Source organism: Apostichopus japonicus, chromosome 11 (genome assembly GCF_037975245.1).
Source record: "Apostichopus japonicus isolate 1M-3 chromosome 11, ASM3797524v1, whole genome shotgun sequence".
NCBI classification, from domain to species: Eukaryota; Metazoa; Echinodermata; class Holothuroidea; order Aspidochirotida; family Stichopodidae; genus Apostichopus; species Apostichopus japonicus.
This window is the reverse complement of record NC_092571.1, coordinates 16,172,230-16,192,880: the sequence shown is the minus strand read 5'-3', so window position 1 is coordinate 16,192,880 and position 20,651 is coordinate 16,172,230. Positions and strand designations below refer to the sequence as shown.

At 36.8% G+C, this 20,651-nt stretch overlaps 1 protein-coding gene across 4 annotated transcripts in view; it reads right to left on the bottom strand.

Annotated features, from left to right (window-relative positions):
• LOC139976288 (uncharacterized) overlaps positions 1 to 20,535 on the bottom strand; it is a 101,600-nt gene extending 81,065 nt beyond the window's left edge. For all 4 annotated transcript variants that reach the window (XM_071984940.1, XM_071984941.1, XM_071984943.1 and 1 more), the window contains exons 1-2: positions 20,384 to 20,535; positions 1,390 to 1,619 (exon numbers count right to left, since the gene is read on the bottom strand). In XM_071984940.1, the coding sequence (XP_071841041.1) occupies positions 1,390 to 1,599 (210 nt within the window). In that variant the 5' untranslated portion in view covers positions 1,600 to 1,619; positions 20,384 to 20,535. The remainder of the gene's footprint in view (positions 1 to 1,389; positions 1,620 to 20,383) is intronic.
• Between the last annotated feature and the right edge of the window lie 116 nt (positions 20,536 to 20,651).

Below are 20,651 nucleotides of genomic sequence, written 5' to 3'. Positions count from 1 at the left end.
ACAGTGCACTTTGCACTTTGCTCTGGAAAAACAAAGATTGTCAAGTCATTAAACGACAATCAGAGCTTTGTTACAAGCAATCTTGAATTAAGTACTAAAGATACGTATATAACAGATAGTAACAGATAGTATTTTATTGCCCATTTCTTTTCTTTTTTTCTTTTTTAGATATGCTTTCACGATGTGATTAATTCATTTGAATAATAGATTATCCAACAACTTCAATATTTGCAGCTATTTTTAAACCAGCACTCTCAGTTCGTGTTGATAATTTATGTTAAGATGTTCTTTTTGTTGAAATATTAACATCCCATGGGGTGGAGGGGGGGGCAGGGAGTCAAAAGAAAAACAAACTTAAAAACTTTTTGTTTAAACTGGCCACTGATAGACTCATATGTAAAGTATCTGGGTGACAAAATACTGACAATCAAATACAATATGTTATCTTGTGTACAAGCCAAGGTATCACAATCACACACATGCATATACACACACACACACATGTTGGTTTTACATTCCAACCGAGGACCCCATTGAATTTTCCATTGTTCAAATCCACATACCCTAACCTTAACAATACTCCATACAATAGAAATTCTTCCGAGGACGTGGTGATTCTTTAGAAATCACAACCGAGGACCTGGAATTCTTTTGTTCAAGTCCTCGGTCAGATAGAAAAACAAACGCACACACATTCACAAACACCTTACACAAAACAACCATTACCAGATACTGTATATTCTCTTCACCTTCCATGAGAATTAAAAACCAAATACTCTTTCTTTGCTCAAGTAGATGATATTAATACCAAAGGTAAGGACATTTTTGAGAAATCTATACTCTCATTATGTGCTCCAGAGACTGGATGGGTGGTATAACAAAGAGGGCAGAAGACCAGAATGAGCCGGTCAGCGAGAGACTATACAGTCCTAAATTTTCGTTACCACATGCTGTACACACGGCACAGCTACAGTAGAGTGCATCCATTGTGAGGAGACATGTAAATGAGGAGTCGAGTAAATTCTCATCTCGTCTTTTCATCGGGATCAAAACGAAATCGAAGACCACTCCTTGTTTACACGTTCGAAAATTACGTAAAATGAAACGTTAAATTGACAAAAAGCAGTTCAAACGTGCAGGACGTTGAACAGATGAAATAGAAATACAAAAGCAACGATAATAGTATAAGAAGTGATTGAAATCTTAAGCTTTATTAAGAGCAATGAAAGAGCGATACTTGCGCAAAAGGCTGGCAATTACGGAAGTGAGATGGCCACATACACATACAGACAATTGCCAGATGCTAGAGTGAGGTTAATACGGTAATGCATAGGTTATATGAGGTGAGGGAGTACGCGCTGTGAATTACAAGTTTTAATAAATACTTGCCTCTTTTCCAGACTTCTTTTTATGTTTCTTCATGGAGGCTCTTAGGCGTCTCCACTCTGGCTGTGACATGCCCAACTGTTTGACATCATCCGATTGTACGTACACCAAATGGTCAACCGCGGTCACTCCGAGCTTGTCCACAAAGTCAGAATGATATTTTTGGAGGTCGTTCTGTTTTAAGAAATCTTTCAAGTTTTTGTCATGTGGCATTTTGTTCAGCTGTTGGCAGACTGCACACACACAATAAAGAAAGAAAGGAAAAAACAAAGGTTAAATTGAAGATACGACAATTCAAAAGTATTGTCAATATTCAACGAACGAGTGGCAAGTTTCTGGAATTCTTTACGTTATTTTCTTATAATTTTGATAATTTTGCATGAGCACTTGGTATTATGCAAACCCTATAGTAAATAAGACTTGCCGAATTTTTAAATTAAAATGAAATGTTAATAATGTAAACAATATCAAACTGTCTCCCCCCCTCCCGCCCCCTCCACTTTGAGTGGGTAGATGAAACTTTCACATGTCTATTGAATATAATTCAATGAGGTCTTAGTTGGTTGACCCTTGGGGTCAATGATCTTAGTTGGTTGACCCTTGGGGTCAATGACCTTCTGTGTTTGAGTGCATCCTTTGTAGGAGGCCTCTTATGTCTACAGTGCTCAGTTAGTTTCATTTAAAGACAAATCTTCTGGAGAAAAATCTTCTGGAAAAAGCCTACTAGTGTACGTAAATATGAATTAAGTTAAGAGGGCCTGATGTTTTGATCATAGCAGGATCTTCTTCACAGGCTACCGGCCATGACAACAACAAAACAAGACTGAGGACACATTTCAAAGGAGACCTTGGATGGCGAGACAGCTAAAATTGGACCATCAAGCAATGAATGGAGCAATAATTAGATGGAACAAAGGTTAGCTCTTATTAGGTGCAGGATGAGCATGGGGATAGAAGGAAGGAGCCATCTTGTTCCGATCTGAGAGGAGTTGGCAAAAATCTATATTTATAACTGAAGCTAATTATTAGTTTTAAGGCAGGTTAATGGTGGCGATGATTTTCTGTAGCATGACTTATTACATCTATGCAAGTTTTGCAATACTTTGATATATGACACAGTCCTTAACTGTTGTTAACCAATCTACCTTCTGTGTTCCACCTCCTCGAACTCACATTCCCACCCTCACTTTTACAAGAAATTTCTCTCCAATTTTGGATTCTTCTTCACAGTTAACATTGTTCTATCTCAAATGCCCCCCCCCCCCACTTGACAGCTATTAACCTTCTCTTCTTCCCTATTCGCTTTCCTTACCACATCTCCCCCTCCTCCCCCATCCTTCCCCCCTCCTCCCCCATCCTTCCCCCCTCCTCCCCCATCCTTCCCCCCTCCTCCCCCATCCTTCCTCCCTCCTCCCCCATCCTTCCTCCCTCCTCCCCCTCCCCCCTTTCATCCTTCTCCTTCTTTCTCTTCTTCCTATTTCACTTTCTTCTTCCTCTATGGCGTGACATGACTTGGAAGATCATCAATATTTCCTGCTTTACTTATTGAAAAATACAGTTTTTTATTAGCCCCTTTCTTTGTAGAAGATGCTGACAATTTCAAAGTGTCTGCTCAAATCCAAAGACTCCCGCTCATTAATTTGACTTTTGGCACACATGCTGAAATATCAACAGCTTTCGTTTACGTTACAATATCAATAAAACACTTGAAAGAGAAAACGATTCCCCTTGCACTTATGGACAGTCAAAACAATTTTACTGAGAGAGCAAAATTTCGCACGACTCAATTCCGGGCAAGACCTGATGGTGTTTCACCTAAAAAAATTTGAGCAAATTTTACACATTTTCAAACACATTTTCTGAGAATTAATTCAATGTACTGGGTTATTGTACATTGTGATATGGCTTGAAGTCAAAATAATACATCAATATTTGGCCATGTATGAATCTACTAGAGTTCCCTTTGATAATGGAATACAAAAAACCAAAACTGGTTAGGGGATTTTACGAGAGACGATACTTGCCTGTCTCTAATCTACATATATACGCACTTCATCATCTACCTAGACTATGCGACTGGAAACGCACCGGCATACAGCGCCCCCTACACAGGGAATAATATATCCGGTATCGCATCGTAACATACTATTCCATACATAGTAACGTTCAATGCACAGAGATGTATAGCAGTTTCTGTACACGGGAAGGAACCATAGTATTTTACAAGAGAAAACGGTCAAAGCCCTTCAAAACTGCTACGCAAAATTTGAACGCTAAATTATTCCCTGCAATATCCCACAGACATCCAGAACACTGCCCTCTGTCTTCTCCTTCCCAGATCTACCACTACCTGTTTTTGGCTGCGACCTTTTCATCCGGGGAAATTCCACTTCATTCTCGATTTCGATAGAACTTTTTAATTTGCCAATTTTTTTGGGCAAGAATCGGTGTCAGAATTTGTGCCCAAATCAGATTCGACTGAGTATCGGACGGAAGAGAGGTGGGTACATATTTGGAAGATTTTTACGAAGATTCACGTACAATATAAAGAAATCCACATAAATTTGAGACAACTTGTCATTGGCACATTAGATGTTAAAAAATGAGGGAGGGTCAGTCACAGGAAATGACTGGTCGCTAAGGAAGTACAGTGTTGAAATGGTGTTGAAATGGTGTACAGTAATGGTGTACAGAAATGGTGTACAGAAATGGTGTACAGTACAGTGTTGAAATGGTGTTCTCTATAGACACAGTAGGGTGAGGTTGTGGGGAGACAGGTAAGCTAGAAAGCAACATGACTATTTAGAGATTGATTAAATAGTCTTTTTGTAGCAACTTTCACCTCTGTATGTGACAGGCATGGTCTCCTCTCTTAGAAGCCAGAATAGAAGTAAGGATTCTGCTAGAGCAGAAGGACAGTGAAAAGTTGTTCGAACTTACAACTTACAGCATGTTTATATTATCAACCTTGTTTCAACAATAACTCATGCTTTGAAACAAATCACATGTACCTCTACCCTTTCTTACTTTCTCCTAGCACATAAATCAAGAGAATCATTCCCTGCCATTGATAACCGGCACAGGTAGCTACAGTACTACCTAGTATTAGGTGACACTTTACATTTACAATTCAGACTTTTTCCCATTCCTACTTTTATTCTTGTTTCACTATCCACTCTCTCTCTCTCTCTGTAGTAATCACTCACTGTGCTTTAAATATAAAGGCCTGTTTGACAGGATACCATTCATGTAAACAATCTTTTTTCCCTGAGAAAAGAAACTCAACACTGCAGTGCCATCTAAACACAATGATGCTCTGAAGAGAGATGAATGTTGGAGATTTAAATACGCCAGTTTACTGTTACAGAGGCCTAGTCCATTACCATGACAAAGGTTCGAGATTTAAAGCAATCTTATGAGCGTAAAATAATGCAATGTACACTAAAAGACTAAAGCTGATTTCAAATATGTTCTTAAATTCTCTTACGATTGTTTCCAAAACTATGCTAAAATTCAATCCAACCAGAATGTTATAAATTCCTTTGCGGTTTTCTCACGACAACCGCTATCGACCGTGTTGTGATCATAAAAAATCTCAGCAAGTTTAACCTGGAGAATAATCAGTCACTGAAGATCTGTAAACTGTAGATATGGTTAATTGTCAGTGCATAATTCCAACGTACCCATGGTAATAAAACATATACCTTGTGATATAGACACTGAGGTAACACAACTCTCACAGTTGTTGATAACCCTATACACAGCAATGCACTGTAAAGTGACTTCCGTGCACAGTGATCGGAAGTAATCGGTCAAGGAGCGCAAACAGTGCTAGAGAGGCTACCATTTCACTCTAGAGCGAGAGTGCTATGGTTGTGGGAAGACAGGTGAGTGGGTAGCGAAATGAATAGTGCCTTCTGGTGGCATACTCCTATTAGAGTCTATATCAATCCGCTCGATTGTTCTCCTTCAGGAAAAGTGCCAAAAAGCAGCGGGAGAACATCTTTTGTGACCTGTTATCAATCATAATCTAGTTTTTTGTGGCTTGCATGTTGAAGAGCATGAATGGAAGTACATGTGGTGAAAAAATTGGGTCAATTGAGGCAATTTTAGACCCCTTTAGGCCTCCCGGGAGCAGCGTAGGAAATTTGTTTACCACTGAGTGAAGAGGTTTGTTTACAAGTGACGAAAACTTCCGGCTCGGATAGCAAAAAATCTACATGGTCATGGTACGGAAAATTGATGGTGCCATGAAAGGCCAACTTGTCAGCTATCCGGTGATGGGTAGCGTTTAGCTAGTGAAAACTTCTATCTAGACTTAGAGACCACATTACTTTTGTGATTTAGTGTGTAAGTCAATGGGGCTTTTAATGGGCGTATGCTACCTTCTGACCACTGGTTGACATGTTGTATAATTTCTGTCATCAAAGTCTGCACAACGTTTTACTGTAGCACCTCTAGTACTGTATCAAAAAAACAAAGTTCTTGAACCGATTAATCAAGTAGACCGAATGTAAAACTTATTTTAAGAAACCCTGAAAGTTGCTTTCAATCACCTATGGTCATTCATAGCATACTGTACATATTATACACATCATTCTTGTTGTTTACCTTTATTCGACTTATTAATAAGAATTAATAGCCTATTTCCCATTGTTTGTGAAAACAAAAGAATAGGCATTTCATTGCACATCATTTAAAGGTACACGATACATACGAGAGACAAATTATTTTTTGAATTAAATATTCATTATTTTAACCCTTTTGAAAGTTCTGTAAAATTAGTATAGAGGCGGAGAAGATATAGACCGTCCCTCTGATGATAGAATACAGTATAATTATTTGGATTTTCCACCGCATACTGAAAATGTAGGACACCATTCGAGAGTTTGCTAACATAATGACTTGATGTACAGTATCTTGACAGTTAATGGTTGTATATTAATTCTAGAAAAATGATGCATGACACTTTATCATGTTAGAAACTGATTTCCAAGAAATTTTCTGGTTTATCCCTCAGGGCAACAGTTTAACAATTCTCTGAATGGCAAAGATAATTTTTCCACCAAATTGATGCTTTGAGCCACAGACTGTTGTTTTCATTCAATCAAAATTAGATTGTTTGAGTGGCTCCAACTACCCTTCATTCAGATATCGACAAAAACAATCTCAAGAATCAATTTCATTGTAAGACAAGAATTTACTGTACATCTTCTAACACCAATGGTAATGAGAATCTCCTTTTTTCTTTCTTTTACCAAAAAATGATAGTTAGTAAAGTAAGTAATTATCCCATTTGGATAAACATTTTCTTTGCACAGCCACAACCTCCCCCATCCCCTACCCTCCCTCCCCCTCACCACATTTCCATTTGCTACTTACAGCCTATAACCACATACATGTATATATTTACACAGTAAATTTAAAAGTATTCCAATTTTTTGCTTTGACTTCATTTATACTGGAATATAATCAACCTCGCTAATTCAAGATAACAAGGCATGTTAGTATCTCATGTTATTGCAAATAACACCAAAAACACTGGGAAAGACCAAACCTACAAAAAAAAAATTGTTAGAGGTCTCATTTAAAATAATGAATTTGACCATACAGTAACTTTATGCTCTTCTTTGATTGCTCATTTTGAAGGTAATATGTTGCTTTAAGCCTTTAGTCTAGTGAGCAGGAAGTATGCTACCCACAGTGTATAAGTATGTACAGTCAAGTCTTCCCATCACAATAAACATGGCACACTTCATTAGAATAAGAATACTTTCTTAATAAAACATCGAGTCATATCATTTCCTTTCATCAGTAAAACACACACAATGACAAGAAACAAAACAGAAAACTCACAAATAAAATAGCACATCTGATATTAAAGTGATATACTGTATCTTCAAGCAAAAGTCTTTAGATATATCCCAAAACCTAACAAGTTTGGGTATTTTACGAGTGACTACATTAGCTTTACCCATCTCCTCCCTAAATCAGAAAGTATGCTTAAATCGAGCTATGCACACATGATGATTCGACAATGTTCCAACTCCTCAGTAAAAAACTGAAAGATTACAAATGGTTGTGAAAGATTCAAACAGATTATCATCTGAGTCGAAAAACATGTTCTGAGCACTTTGAGCTTTAGAATGAGAAGGAAGATTATTAATCATTGGTCATCTGGTAATATAGAGGGTGTACAGCGCTAAAAAGATTACAAGTTCATTCTACAGTAGGCACAGTAGAGAAAGAGAGAGAGTGCTTAGGTTGTGTTGAGACATGTGAGCAAACGACAAAGTAAAACCATCATGCAAAATGTACTGTTTTCTTCTAGTTATGCAAAATGATTTGTTATGAAAAAAGAAATATATTCTTAAACTTGGTCTCTCATGTACTTTTTTTTCAATATTTATTTATTTATGTATTTTTTGGGATTTATTTTCATTTATTTTGCACTATCCAAATTGCACAGTATGAACTCAATGTTATTCACTACTACAGATCAAAATTCCATTTTAAATTATACAGATAATCATAATAATCATAATACAAATAAATAAATAATAATAATAATGGCAGCCATAGCACACACTTCTATAGAAACTATATGCAGTGGCACTTTACAAAAAACACAACCACACCCTAAAACAGTACTAGTGAAATGCACCCCTCCCCCCCCCCCAGGAACAGATGTGTTTTAAGTTTGCTCATGAAGGAAAGTACACGACTGAATTTCAGTGGGTATTAAAGCCGTTCCACTCCCTCGGATCTGCCACAGAAAAAGCGGGATCACCGAAGGTCTTCGTCCTAGTTCTGGGAACGACATACTTAGTTCCAGACCTAAGACTAAGAGTATACCCCACTTTCCTATTTTAATCAAATAATTAGCCAAATATTTAGGAGCTTGGCCATTGACACATTTATATGACATGCAGAAACAAAGAATTCATTAATTAATAATGAATCAATGTTCCTTTCATAGCACATATTTTATTCCGGTGGGTGAGTGTCTTTGTCAATTTGTCACTAATCTTCAAAGCTAAGATCCTGTTGGAGACTGTAACTTCAGCAGTTTGGTCGTATAGTCTCGAAAGTTTCGCTTTATACAAATAATGAAAGAAAAAAGTTGGAAGAATCAAGAATATTTCCTCTAAAAGAATGTAATTAATTATGTCAAAATCTGTCTGTCCTGTGGAGGAAATTTTGAACCATTTTTAAAGGGAGTATATTTAATTGCTTATAGTTATGGTTCATTCGATAGACAGAAATTTGAAGTTCTGATGATGTCTTCTCATCTGTTCAATTGAAATAGGGGTTTTGGGCGAAATGTGACAGGGTTTGCAAAAAACTACAGGAAACACACGGTTGCTATAATGCACAATTATAATTACACGGTCATTTAACATTGTAAAGACTGTCTGGTGAGAAAATCGCGGAAGAGAAAGTCATTTTTTGTTGTTTTCAGTTTCAAATTTCATCTCTAAATGAATAGTTGTGTTTGTGAATAGCACTTGATGAAAGTCATGTAAATGACACGAACAAAGAAATCTGAATTTAAGAATTTTAAATTTATCAATGAATTTCTTTTCATTATCATTTCTTTATACTTGTAGTTTTCCTTCATGACAGCAAACATTACAGTATACAGGTTTTTGAAATCCTACAGAGCTCAATAATATTTGCTGAGAATAAGAAGTAACATTTAGCGCCTATATTAATGTTAGGTGCAAAAATCATGCAGATTCTTAGACTGACCCCCCTACTACTGAAAGAAAAATAAATTGCGCATGAGTGTAGTCATTACAGAATACAGGACAGAATAAAAATAAGAGAAAATGGTCGAAATGGACTGAAAAGAAATCACAATCTTTAAATTTGTTCATAAAAACAACTACATTCAGTTCAGATTCTTATTAGTAACTGGTAAATATTCATGCCTGACAACATACATAAATTTCTTCATGTGTTTCTAAAAAGTGCTTCTTGTTTTACTCTCATTCTCCCATTTCAGCGCCCCCTTAACCTGACACCTGGGACATGTGCCCTCCCTTGACCCCCTAGCTACGCCACTGCCATTTGGTAACCGCTTAATATCACACATGTGTTTATGTTCAATATCCACTGGCAGAAAAATTCAACTGCATTTTTTCCTCTCCTGGCAAACAGCAATGTTCTTTCATTTAGCCAGTAAGTAGCCTCAATATCTAAGAACCAAGTACAGCATGTATTAAAGTCAGATATAAATTTTGTCTTTCCTACTACTGGTGGTATGAAGCTATAGGGAGAAGGAGTAAAAAAAATTATACCAACAAACAAGACATCAATTGATGCAGAAGAGGAGGAGGAGGAGATGTCCAGGAACTGTGTAACACAGTATGACATCAATTATGTAAATATACAGTATATCTGTCAAAAAAAAATATTGCATACCACACACAGTCCAGGCCAGGTCAACAGAAGGCAATTGGAATGATTGCATACCACCAATTACACAGCTTTGGGTTAACTAGAATCTAGTATATACGTACTGTAAGACATGGGAATAAGGTTCTGACAATATTATTGGATGTAGAGTTATCTCAGAATCCACTTGTAGTTACAATGAACGAACACACATTTTGGAATGTAATGCACTTAAAAAACACGACCCGTATTAAAGGTCTGCTGTATAGACCCCAACTATAGAATGTTATCATGCAAAGGTTTCTTGAGATGACGTAATTGACCTGCCTTGGTCGTAAAAAGACCTCTGTTTACCAATAAGTCTGCAATGCCTGCCACATATTTATTTATTGTATGAGGGTCTTTATGTGAACGCTGTATGATTAACTATACTGTAGACCTGAACATTAAAGGTCATCTACAACATGCATGATTGTTATATTAATCCATCAAAATTTGACCAGAAACAATAAAAACATGCACGAAATATAGGTTTGCAAATGAACATGAAACAAAAAAGATTACACAAAAACCGTGGGACAAAATATTTATGTATTGCACTAACACAGTACCTGTGTTAGTTGCTTGTTTAGTGAACATCAACATGTTGTATATAAATAAGATTTGCAGCATTTCCTTCCATCCTCTCCAAATTCCCCTCCCCCTTCTCCTAATGCCCCATACATCCTCTGCCTCTAAATACTTCATTACCGTGATCACATTCACCATCAAAAGAAAGAAAATCTCTCAGCAGAGAACAAAGACAAAGAACTTGATGACAGCGATGACTGGATGTTAAAAATTAACGGCCTGTCAAGGCTGTGCATACAATTAATTAAAGGTAGTCAGTATAGGCCCCACATCATAGCATGCTATACAGTACATTAAAGGTAGAAGATTTCAAAAAGTACATTCCTGGAGGACTTTACTCTCCAAATTGTTCTCAGACATTTTTAAGGAACACACAAGATGACTGAATATCCCAGTGAGGAAGATTTCATAGAAGGTTGTAATAAAAACAGTTTAAGAATTTTGACCAAAGGTGACCATATTTGAATATCTAGCATATTTGGGGCCAATACAGCATACCTTTAATTAGTGAATCGACAGGCTTAGCATTTTTCTCCTATTCTGAGACACTGCCACAGTAATGACAACTCTTTCCTTTCCTGAGGGATGTACAATTTACATAATATTTAAGAAATGAGCTACATTTAAGAGGATGAAAAATGATAAAAGATTTAAAAAAACATTTAATCTTGTATTTAAATTAACCTTCATATCCACCATTTTTAGACAGACCTCAGTTTGAAATAATCGTCAGCAGCATTGTCTGGATATATACCTTTATTGTCTTCTTAAATTACGAGTCCCTTAGGGATATGAACACTTGACCCATATCACGATCATCTACATAGTAATATGTCTTTGTGCAATTACATCCAAAGGGCTGAGTAGGCCATGCATATAGCAGGGCATGTGAAATATATTAATGTTTAACTGGAGAGAGAAAGATTTAAAAAAAAAAATTAAAATGCTATACCTGCTCTAGTCAATGCCCCCAAGTACTATTCAAATATCAGATGACGTCCTGAACAAAGGATTTTTTGCAGGTGTGGGGGGGAAGGAGATATGCCCTCCTCGTAAATCTAGATATCCAGCATGTTAAATTTACATTTTGAATTTGCATACTGTTCAAATCGAGAGTTCGAGATCACTTTATGGCATTAAAGCCAAGTTGCGCCATCTGCCGATAGACGCGGTCCATTCCGCTAACTTGTACAAAGGAAACATTCACATGCAGGTGAAATTAATTCTTACTTTATAGAAGTAATTTTAGAGGAGAAAGTATAAATTTGGCAATAATTATACATCATCTCTCTGCTTTTTATTAATCTTCTTTTTTTTAGGGGGAGGGGAATGGGGGAGGGAGGGGGTGTGCAGTCCTAAGAAGTATTTTAATACCTGTTTTTTTATCATTCCATACTAATCTACATCTGTACAATTTTTGTTTTCCTATTCAAAAACATCCCAAATTATGTGTAAGTTCAGAATTTGATAGGATTTGCATGATTACTAAGTTTGCAATAATTTTTTAAACGTAACTATCACTTTCTTTCACTCAATATGTATGTGATAGAGTTAATCAAATTAATTTTGGTCAATGTCAATTAAAAAAGCACTGCTCATATTATATGTAAATCTCCTTGCCATACAAAGGTGGAGTTAAGTGGCAAAAGGGGGGAGGGGGGTGGCAAACAAACAACAATATGAACATGATAAACAGTCATTTAAAGTGGACTTTATTTTAACCTACTACTTAATTTCCTTTTTGACCAGTGACAGGATTCTAAACATGTATGCTCTGTACAACACTGTACCTCTCAAACTTGTAGCAAACACATCAAGATTCAAAGTTGCCATTATCTGACCAGATTTACTGCATATATAGCTAAGCATTGCTTTTAGGCTTTAATTTCAAGGTCATCAGTATAGCCTCAAAATATGCTAGAACTTCAGAGAATGGTCATCCATGATCAAATTTTAAGCCTCAAAATATGCTAGAACTTCAGAGAATGGTCATCCATGATCAAATTTTAACAAGTATTTAGGCTGCCACTCTGAATGTAGCTACCCACAACCAAAAACTTTAATCGTCTATTTAAACTCTCAAAATAAAATAAAACTGTTAGCAAACTGCTTATCCACTAGAGAGCCTGTGTAATAGAATGTGTAAAAGTAAGTTGGCCTGACGTTCGATCCTAGCAGGATCTTCAACGTTTCGATCCTGCTAGGATCGAAACGTCAGGCCAACTTACTTTTACACTGTATATTTAAACTCTCCTCAGTGTCTGGGAATGAAAGTAGAAGAATCAGAACTTCAAGGAATGTACAGTTTTTATTTTTAAACTTCTAGCAATTTTTTAGCATTTTAAATTTGAGGCCAATAACCGATGACCTTTAAGTCTTCGGTTGCATCAGATTATACCACAGTAATTCACATACCATATACCCCAGGAATGCTAGAACACTAACCATGGAATAAACAAGGTTCACTGGAGCCTATGAGGGGCCTTTTCAGCTATTCTCATGGTGTTTTCATAATCCCATCACAAAAGACAGCCTAAGCAATTTACTGAGTCAACAATGCTCAGGTATCCCCTATTCAAAGCTCAACAGAGGTGTTTGTCAGTTATCAGCAGAATGCATAACTTGGGCCTCCTACAGTACTGTACTGTATACAGTGCATCACAGCACATTACATGTAGCTGAATGCAAGTCATTTCTAAGTAATCATCTAAGCTTGTATAACTGTCTTGTTATATCTCCTTGCATTTTACAATCACAAGTAATTCTAGCATTGTTCTATGGTACAAAGCATGTCATCCTTCAGCATCCTCTGGGCAAGGTCTTGAACCCAGGTCATAGTGACAATAAAAACTGTTCTAGATTTGATAGCAGAGAGGTCACAAGGTTTACCAGGGGACTGGGTAGCACTTGTGGGGCGTCTTTGTCATAGGGGAGCAGGCTTGTAAATTTATACTGTAAAAAATGGGTCAGCATTCATGCAAGATGAGAATTCATCCCTCTCTTTCCTTGATCTTCCCCTTCCTCATCCTTCCTCATCCTCCACTTATTCATCCTCATTCTTGCAGGATGAGAATTCACCCCTCTCTTTCCTCATCTTCCCCTTCCTCTCCTTCCTCATCCCTCCCCTTCCTCATCCTTCCCTTCCTCTTCTCCATCTTCACATCCTCCCCTTCCTCTTCTAAATCTTCCTCATTCTCCCCCTTCATGTGGAAACTTAAACTACAATAGATCACAATAACAGGTCTAAGAAACTTCCTTCCTTTATTCCTTGTTTATTGTTTAAAAAGAAACCTTAAGATTCTTTTGCATTAACCAAACAACCCAAACTACAAATTTTTCCCCTCTTTTAACTGTCTTATCAACATATTAATTAGGGCCCATATATATGTGAATTCATACAATGTGTAATGCTCATAGAGCACATGTACACCAAGTAGATCAGATCAGAGTTGTTTTTTTTGCACTACCCATAACAGCAGAGAGCAGTTTGGATTTCAAGAAATAGAGTGGACTTTGTCTTTACCGATTAATCTGTAAGTCGTTATTTCCACAGTTAAATTGTGAAATGTCTGCCAAATTCGAGCATCACGCAATCACAAAAGTATGACATCAACATCGTCAGCACGAACGTATGGAGGAAACTACTATCAGTCAACAATGGAAACCCCATCAAATCCAATGAGGCAAGAAAGATTGGTACGAAATTATACGAGTATTGAAAGTACATAATAAAATAGAAAGGAATTTTCAACTATAGTTTAACCTAATACCATCTTTTATGATACTTCCTTTTGACATGCACAACCGTTTCATCTTTCACTTTTACAACAGAGCAGCAAGAACTCCTACTGTACAAGTATCTATATACATATATATGCTAAAATGACTTATAGGCATTGAAGACTCGCACAAAGCCGCTTGCCTCGCTCTGAAAAAGTTAACTTTCCATTGCTTGCAAGTGAAGTTCCTTCTTGTCACTACAAAATGCAGACAGTAATGAAACGTGATACCTTGTTATATTTTATCTAGACCTGAGATGTCCATCGCTGCTATATACACTGTGTTGTGGGTATTGACCGTTTAGATGCATGTATTGACTGTACACTAGTGTCTAATTTCCGCCGGTAGCAAGCTGTGTGTGTATTTTCTTGGATCGATGTCGATGGTGGTGTCTAACACTTCTGTTACACCTCATTTGAAACTAGGTCAGATTACCGGCATGAGACGTTTCTTTGAGCGCCAGTCTTCACTCCCTTTAAACCTAAAATCATGGAAAGAAAGCAATGTATGCAAATACCAGTAAAGCCAAAAGGCTTATTGATTCCTTGCCCATAGGAAATGTTTTTTAAGTACCGTGGTTTCAAATTGACATGGTTTTCATCGTGAAGTTACTGTGTTCATATACTGTTTAAGATCCATGGGCACTGACTAACATTTTTGTGAACCATGAATCATAGTATGAGTCATGAAAGTCTTTCCTCTTAGATATCATGTTTACAAGGCTTTCACAGTTGACCTCTGATCTTCATTTTCACCATTTTTAAAAGGGTTATGTACACTTAAGTCACACCACAGGTCTTTATTAATAATTTAATGTTATACGTATCAAGGGATCGATGTCATGTTAACATGGTCATAAATCAGCTTCTTCTTGCATTCAATTTTGGACATTACTGTACATGATGCCAGATATAAGATCCAGTCACGTTTCCCTGCTTGATACATCATGTTTACAAGGTTTTCAGTTTTGAACTCCGGTGACCCCAAACAACCTTTGACCTCTACCAAAAACAATGAGGTTCTTGTACTCAAAATGGGGCATCGACGCTGGATGATCACAGAGATGGCACTTCTGCAGTTAAAAGAACTTTTCAAAAGCACCTGTCACATATTAATTGCAACTGGTGGAATATATTTTTCCTTTAACCATGGTATAGCTCTTTCACTGATTACAAACAGTAATTAATACGTTATCATTCAACAAGTGAATGACAGTATGATCCATGACTCTTCTGGCATAAACACTCCAAATTACGCCTTGAGCGCCTTGTTACTTAAGGTGGATTTGTGCGCTGTATAAATCCACATTATTATTATTATTATTATTAAATATTCAAGGTTTTCCCTGGGATTTCTTGTTTGAGAGGCAGTAGTAGGTTTGCGACATTGGAGGGCATGATCATACCTGGGGGGAGGGGAGTGTAGGGTCTGGAGGCATGGTCGCCCGGAAAATGTCGCTAAAACATCCTAATGTCAATCATCCTATCATTGAATTAGATCAAAAAGCTATGTTAAATATATCACAAAACCACAGAGAGGCGGCCACCTCGCAAAATGAATACCAGGGAAAACCCTGATATTGATCTTGCATCTTTCTAGAATGACAGAAACCATTTAAATGAATTAACAAATAGCACATAATGTAGACAAGCCTTCCAGTGAAAGTGGTCAACTTCATTCAGATCTGTCTACTGACCATATTCCCTTTTCTTGTGTGTCTTTCTTAAATCACATTAATACTGAACTATAAATCTTGACACTTAAATTAACTAGACTAATGAACTAATAGCAACTTACTCTCTTGGTGATGTCACCTTAAAGGTAGTCAGTATGGGCCCCAAATTATAGCACGCTATAATTGCTAAAAGTTTTCAAAAAGTAGTTGGAGGTCTTTACTCTCCAAATTGTTCTCAGATATTTTTGAAGGAACACACGAGATGACTGAATGTTTCAGTGAGGAAAATTTCCTTGAAGGTTGTAATAAAAACAGTTTATTGTATTTTGACCCAAGGTGACCATATTTTAATATCTAGCATATTTGGGGCCAATACAGCTAAAAAGTTCCAACATAACTGTCTACGAGGATGCTCAGGCTCTCACTGCATTCATCTGGAATACTGTATAAACCAACTTAATAAGGTCTTTACGGTAATGCATTTGTACATATTGTCTGCCTTACATTAAGTAGAGGATTGTGCATCGTGATATAGCAAGACACAGAAGACTTATAACATTCTTGAGCCCAAAAATCCTAATCGGCACTAGAGATTATAGTCTCCATCTTTAAGTTTCAGTCATTGCTTGGGCTGTTTATTCTCTACATAGCCTTGAGTGGCCGGTTCAAATTGTATCCAAATCCTAAAGCCAGTTAACAATGTTCAGAGACGTCAAGTCTTAAATATTTGAATATTCATATCCAAGCCAAGAATTTCACAATTTTAGCCACTGGCTAAAAGAAAAAATTACCCCCCCCCTCAAAAAAAAAGATTCCAAAATCTAGTGGCTAAAATCAAGAGCTTACTGAAAATTAAAAAAATTACACCACTGTACACACATACAGGTTAAGGAGAGTAGCCCAGTTATTAGTATTCATATTTGCTGATAATAAGCAGTAAATTAAAACCTGGAATTCATGCCGGTGCTGTGACTGACCAATGCGCACCGACTTATCATGTGTTAATTAATGTTCTTAATGTCTTATGCCGCTATTAAAACTGCAAGTGCATTTCATTATCAACTAAATGACAAAATCTACTGGCAAGTATCCACTAATAGATACAGTCTGCCCAAATATTCTAAGCCTGATATTATCAAGTTCCGTTGAACAATACAGTAGCTAGCACATTGCCAGCATTGGCAATGAATTTGAATAACCACTAGCCTATTCCCTAAAGGATACTCAATTAATATTATGCTTAAAAACACAAAACAAAAAAAAACACAGCTAATAGATCAAATTAACATCTTCCGACAGTACTGTGGTTAACTAATTCAATACAATAATTTACAATTTAACTATGCAATGCTATTGAGTAGTAATGGCTTCGCAATATCTCTGCAGGCCTTTGTTTTGAATTTAAATTATTCGTTGTACAAAAGGGAAAAATCTGGATGGGAAGTACCTCATTGTGCTAATGTGATTATACTTTATGCTGCTCGACAACTTTGGCGACTATAGTCAGACGAGTTAATAAGGTTCGATTTTAGTTTAGTACAGTACCTTTGATATTATACGGAACATATCGCATATATACTGTACATGTAGACAAATTTTTTTTTTGCCGTCGAAAAGTCGCGACTGACAGAAAACACTTCAGCGAAACAAATCATTCGGTACTGTAAATGGGCACAAAGAGGAAAGCTCTCAAAATGAATAAAGAGAAACAAAAACTAATCAAAATTCTGAAAACCTGCACTGAATTGTTTAAAATCTTCCAATATTATTAGTCTAATATCATATATAGGTCTTCCTTCTTGATTTTCTGGGGGAAAAAAGAGTACTTTTGAGTGAAACATGACCTTAACACCTGTAGTCCAAAATGGTATCACAGGACTATAATGAGCATCTCCCCCCACCCCCATTCCCCCACCCCACACTCCACCCATTTAATTTTCTTCAACTCCAGCACACTAGATACAGTATGAAAATCCACATGTCTTAGCATTACAGTTACACGGAGTGCGTCAGACTTTCCAAGATGGTGGAAACAAACCATTTGATGTCGGACGCAGCGTGAGTATTGAAAGACCCATACTGCGCTTTTATCTGGAACTTATAGCTCTCCAATGTTGTCTCTTACATATCAGCAACTTGCAATTGATGAAAGAGACTAGGTTAACCTACAGTAATGTTAACATGTTGTTCGAATTGACCAGTTGATTAGTGTCCAGAATTCTGGGAATTCTGAGACTACTCTCAGTTACATCCGAAATACAGTAGATGTGATTCGTGATTGACAACCGTTGATAATGAGCTTGGTTTTTCCGTAAACTGTGATGGGTTTTTTTCGTGATTTTTTCGTTTCTATTGCAAATTTTGTACAGTTAAGTTTCACTTTTACATTTAAAAGGGTTTAATTTCTAATTGGAAAACTGGTAAGTGACATTGCTAAATATAGTCAGATTTTCAACGCAATTTGCAAGCTCAATGGTATAACGTTCGGGTACTTGCACACCTTCCTGTATATTTTGTATGTTCGGATACCTTCACTGCATATGGGACGGTGAAATCCAAGAATTTGCTGAGGCGACCCGACATGACCTCTCTGCATGAGATGCATATATGTAATAGTAAGAACGCATACTGTACAGGCGTGGCTTATCCTTGGATAATAAGTCATTTTCCTTTCCAATCTGTTCCTCTCTTTTGCTAACATTTTGTAAGATTCAAGACGTTTTTTGCTCAAAATATGTTTTGCACATGTTTGGAGTAGTGTAAGGATCACATTTCAACACAATATGCCCCGAAAAATATTCCCAAACTTTCTCTTTCATTTATTTATTTTCTTTTCTATTGTGGTGTCACTTGAAAATTAAAAAACAAACCCAATCTTCAGTATTCTTCAGACAGATTTCCATATATTTAAAAGCCAAAACTCACTGACCAGCTCTCTAAATGTGTGTTTGACCAGCTCTCTAAATGTGTGTTTGTCAAGGAGGGCCAAGCATATGAGATATGAAAAGTTCCCCTTTGTAGTTAGGGCCCACGAAAGGAAATGATTGCTTAGACTGCTTGAGTAACACCCAAACTGTTGGTATTGTTCACGGTTTAAAGCAGTTTAAAACCATTTGGTTGCATTCATAAAATGCAGATACTGAGTCAGCGAGTCATCACTCCCTTTAAGCCAATGGTGGTTGTTGTAAGGAACACTATTAAATCATCATAGAAAAAAATCAATCTTCTTCTTAATGACTGAAAAATTTCTATCAAATTCAGGCTTGTAAAATAATTTCTAACCAAGTCATATATACTGAATGTGATGGAGGCTCTGTCATATATGCTACATATAAGGCTTACAAATGTTTAAAGCCCAGGATCCAGTATAGATCTATAGTACTTCACTTTAATTATTACATGTTTGTTACATCCATTTTAAAGGCATTGAAGACTCGCGCACAAAGAAACGTCTCACGCTGGTAATCTGACCTAGTTTCGAATGAGGTGTAACAGAAGTGTTAGACACCACCATCGATCCCAGAAAATACACACACAGCTTGCTACCCTCTGTACAGTCAATACATGCAGCTGCAGTCAATACCCACAACACAGTGTATATAGCAGCGATGGACATCTCAGGTCTAGATAAAGATAACAAGGTATCACGTTTCATTACTGTCTGCATTTTGTAGCGACACGAACAAACGTCACTTGCAAGCAACTTTTCAGATGGCCGCACGCGGCTTGGGGCGAGTCTTCAATACCTTTAAGGAAATCATGTGTTTGAATTTTCATTGAAAAAAAAGCACACTACAACAAAAACATTAAAATGAACATTTTCTGAACTGATGAAGTTTCAGCAAATAGATTTTGTCACAATTATTACATTAGGCCTAACTAGTTTTGCAGATAGAACTAAGCTACAGTACTCATGATAGCTAGGCCTAAAGCTGCCTCTAGCCTGGTTATTTGTGTTGATGTTAGTAACAAGACATGTGTTAACGACTCTTGGCAAATATTGGCCTACAGTACAACCAAATAAGAAAGGCATCCATCGATATTACTACTTATCAGGACTAGTCTCAAATACTGAAATAAAAATATTATCTCCGCATTACATGTGTTGAATAGCTTAGCTTTGTACCTAACGTTTCTAAATACCAGGCTAATGTTTACGAAAACGGTCAGGTCAACAAATTTCGAGGATCGACGGAAATAATTATTTAAAAGAGAGACGCCATTTCTTTCATTTATAAAGAGAGCCCTGCTTTTTATCTCTATCAAAATGCTTTAAACGGGGCAGTCAACGACGAGGTTCTCTAAAATACACTGAACCGGCTATCAAAACTTTGTCGAAGTCTCGGCCCTAAGCATGGGATCTAACTAAAGGTTATCGTATTCTGGCCTAGCAATAACTCAGCAACGTGTTTCGTCCATAGGCTTACTCTGGACAGACACTTCACGTTCAAGAAGTTACTCTGTAAAACTTGGCTTGACGTGACATATTCACAAACTTTAGAAATTACTTACCGAACAGCTTCGGTGACTGAGAGTCGTTATTCCGTTTTATTCAATCCAAAGTATTCTTAATGTCTAAAACTTATACTAAATTGTTGTTAACATTTCTTGTTATGCTAACTTTAATCCAATTCGATTACAAAAGTAATTTGTGTTAAAAACTTTTCGCACCGTAGTTATGTACAAAGTATACTGTAGTATGCTAACTGTCTTGATGTTTATGGAACGCCAAAGTGGCTACATAGTCGTTATCTAATGCATCAGAGCGTCCAATCTTGTG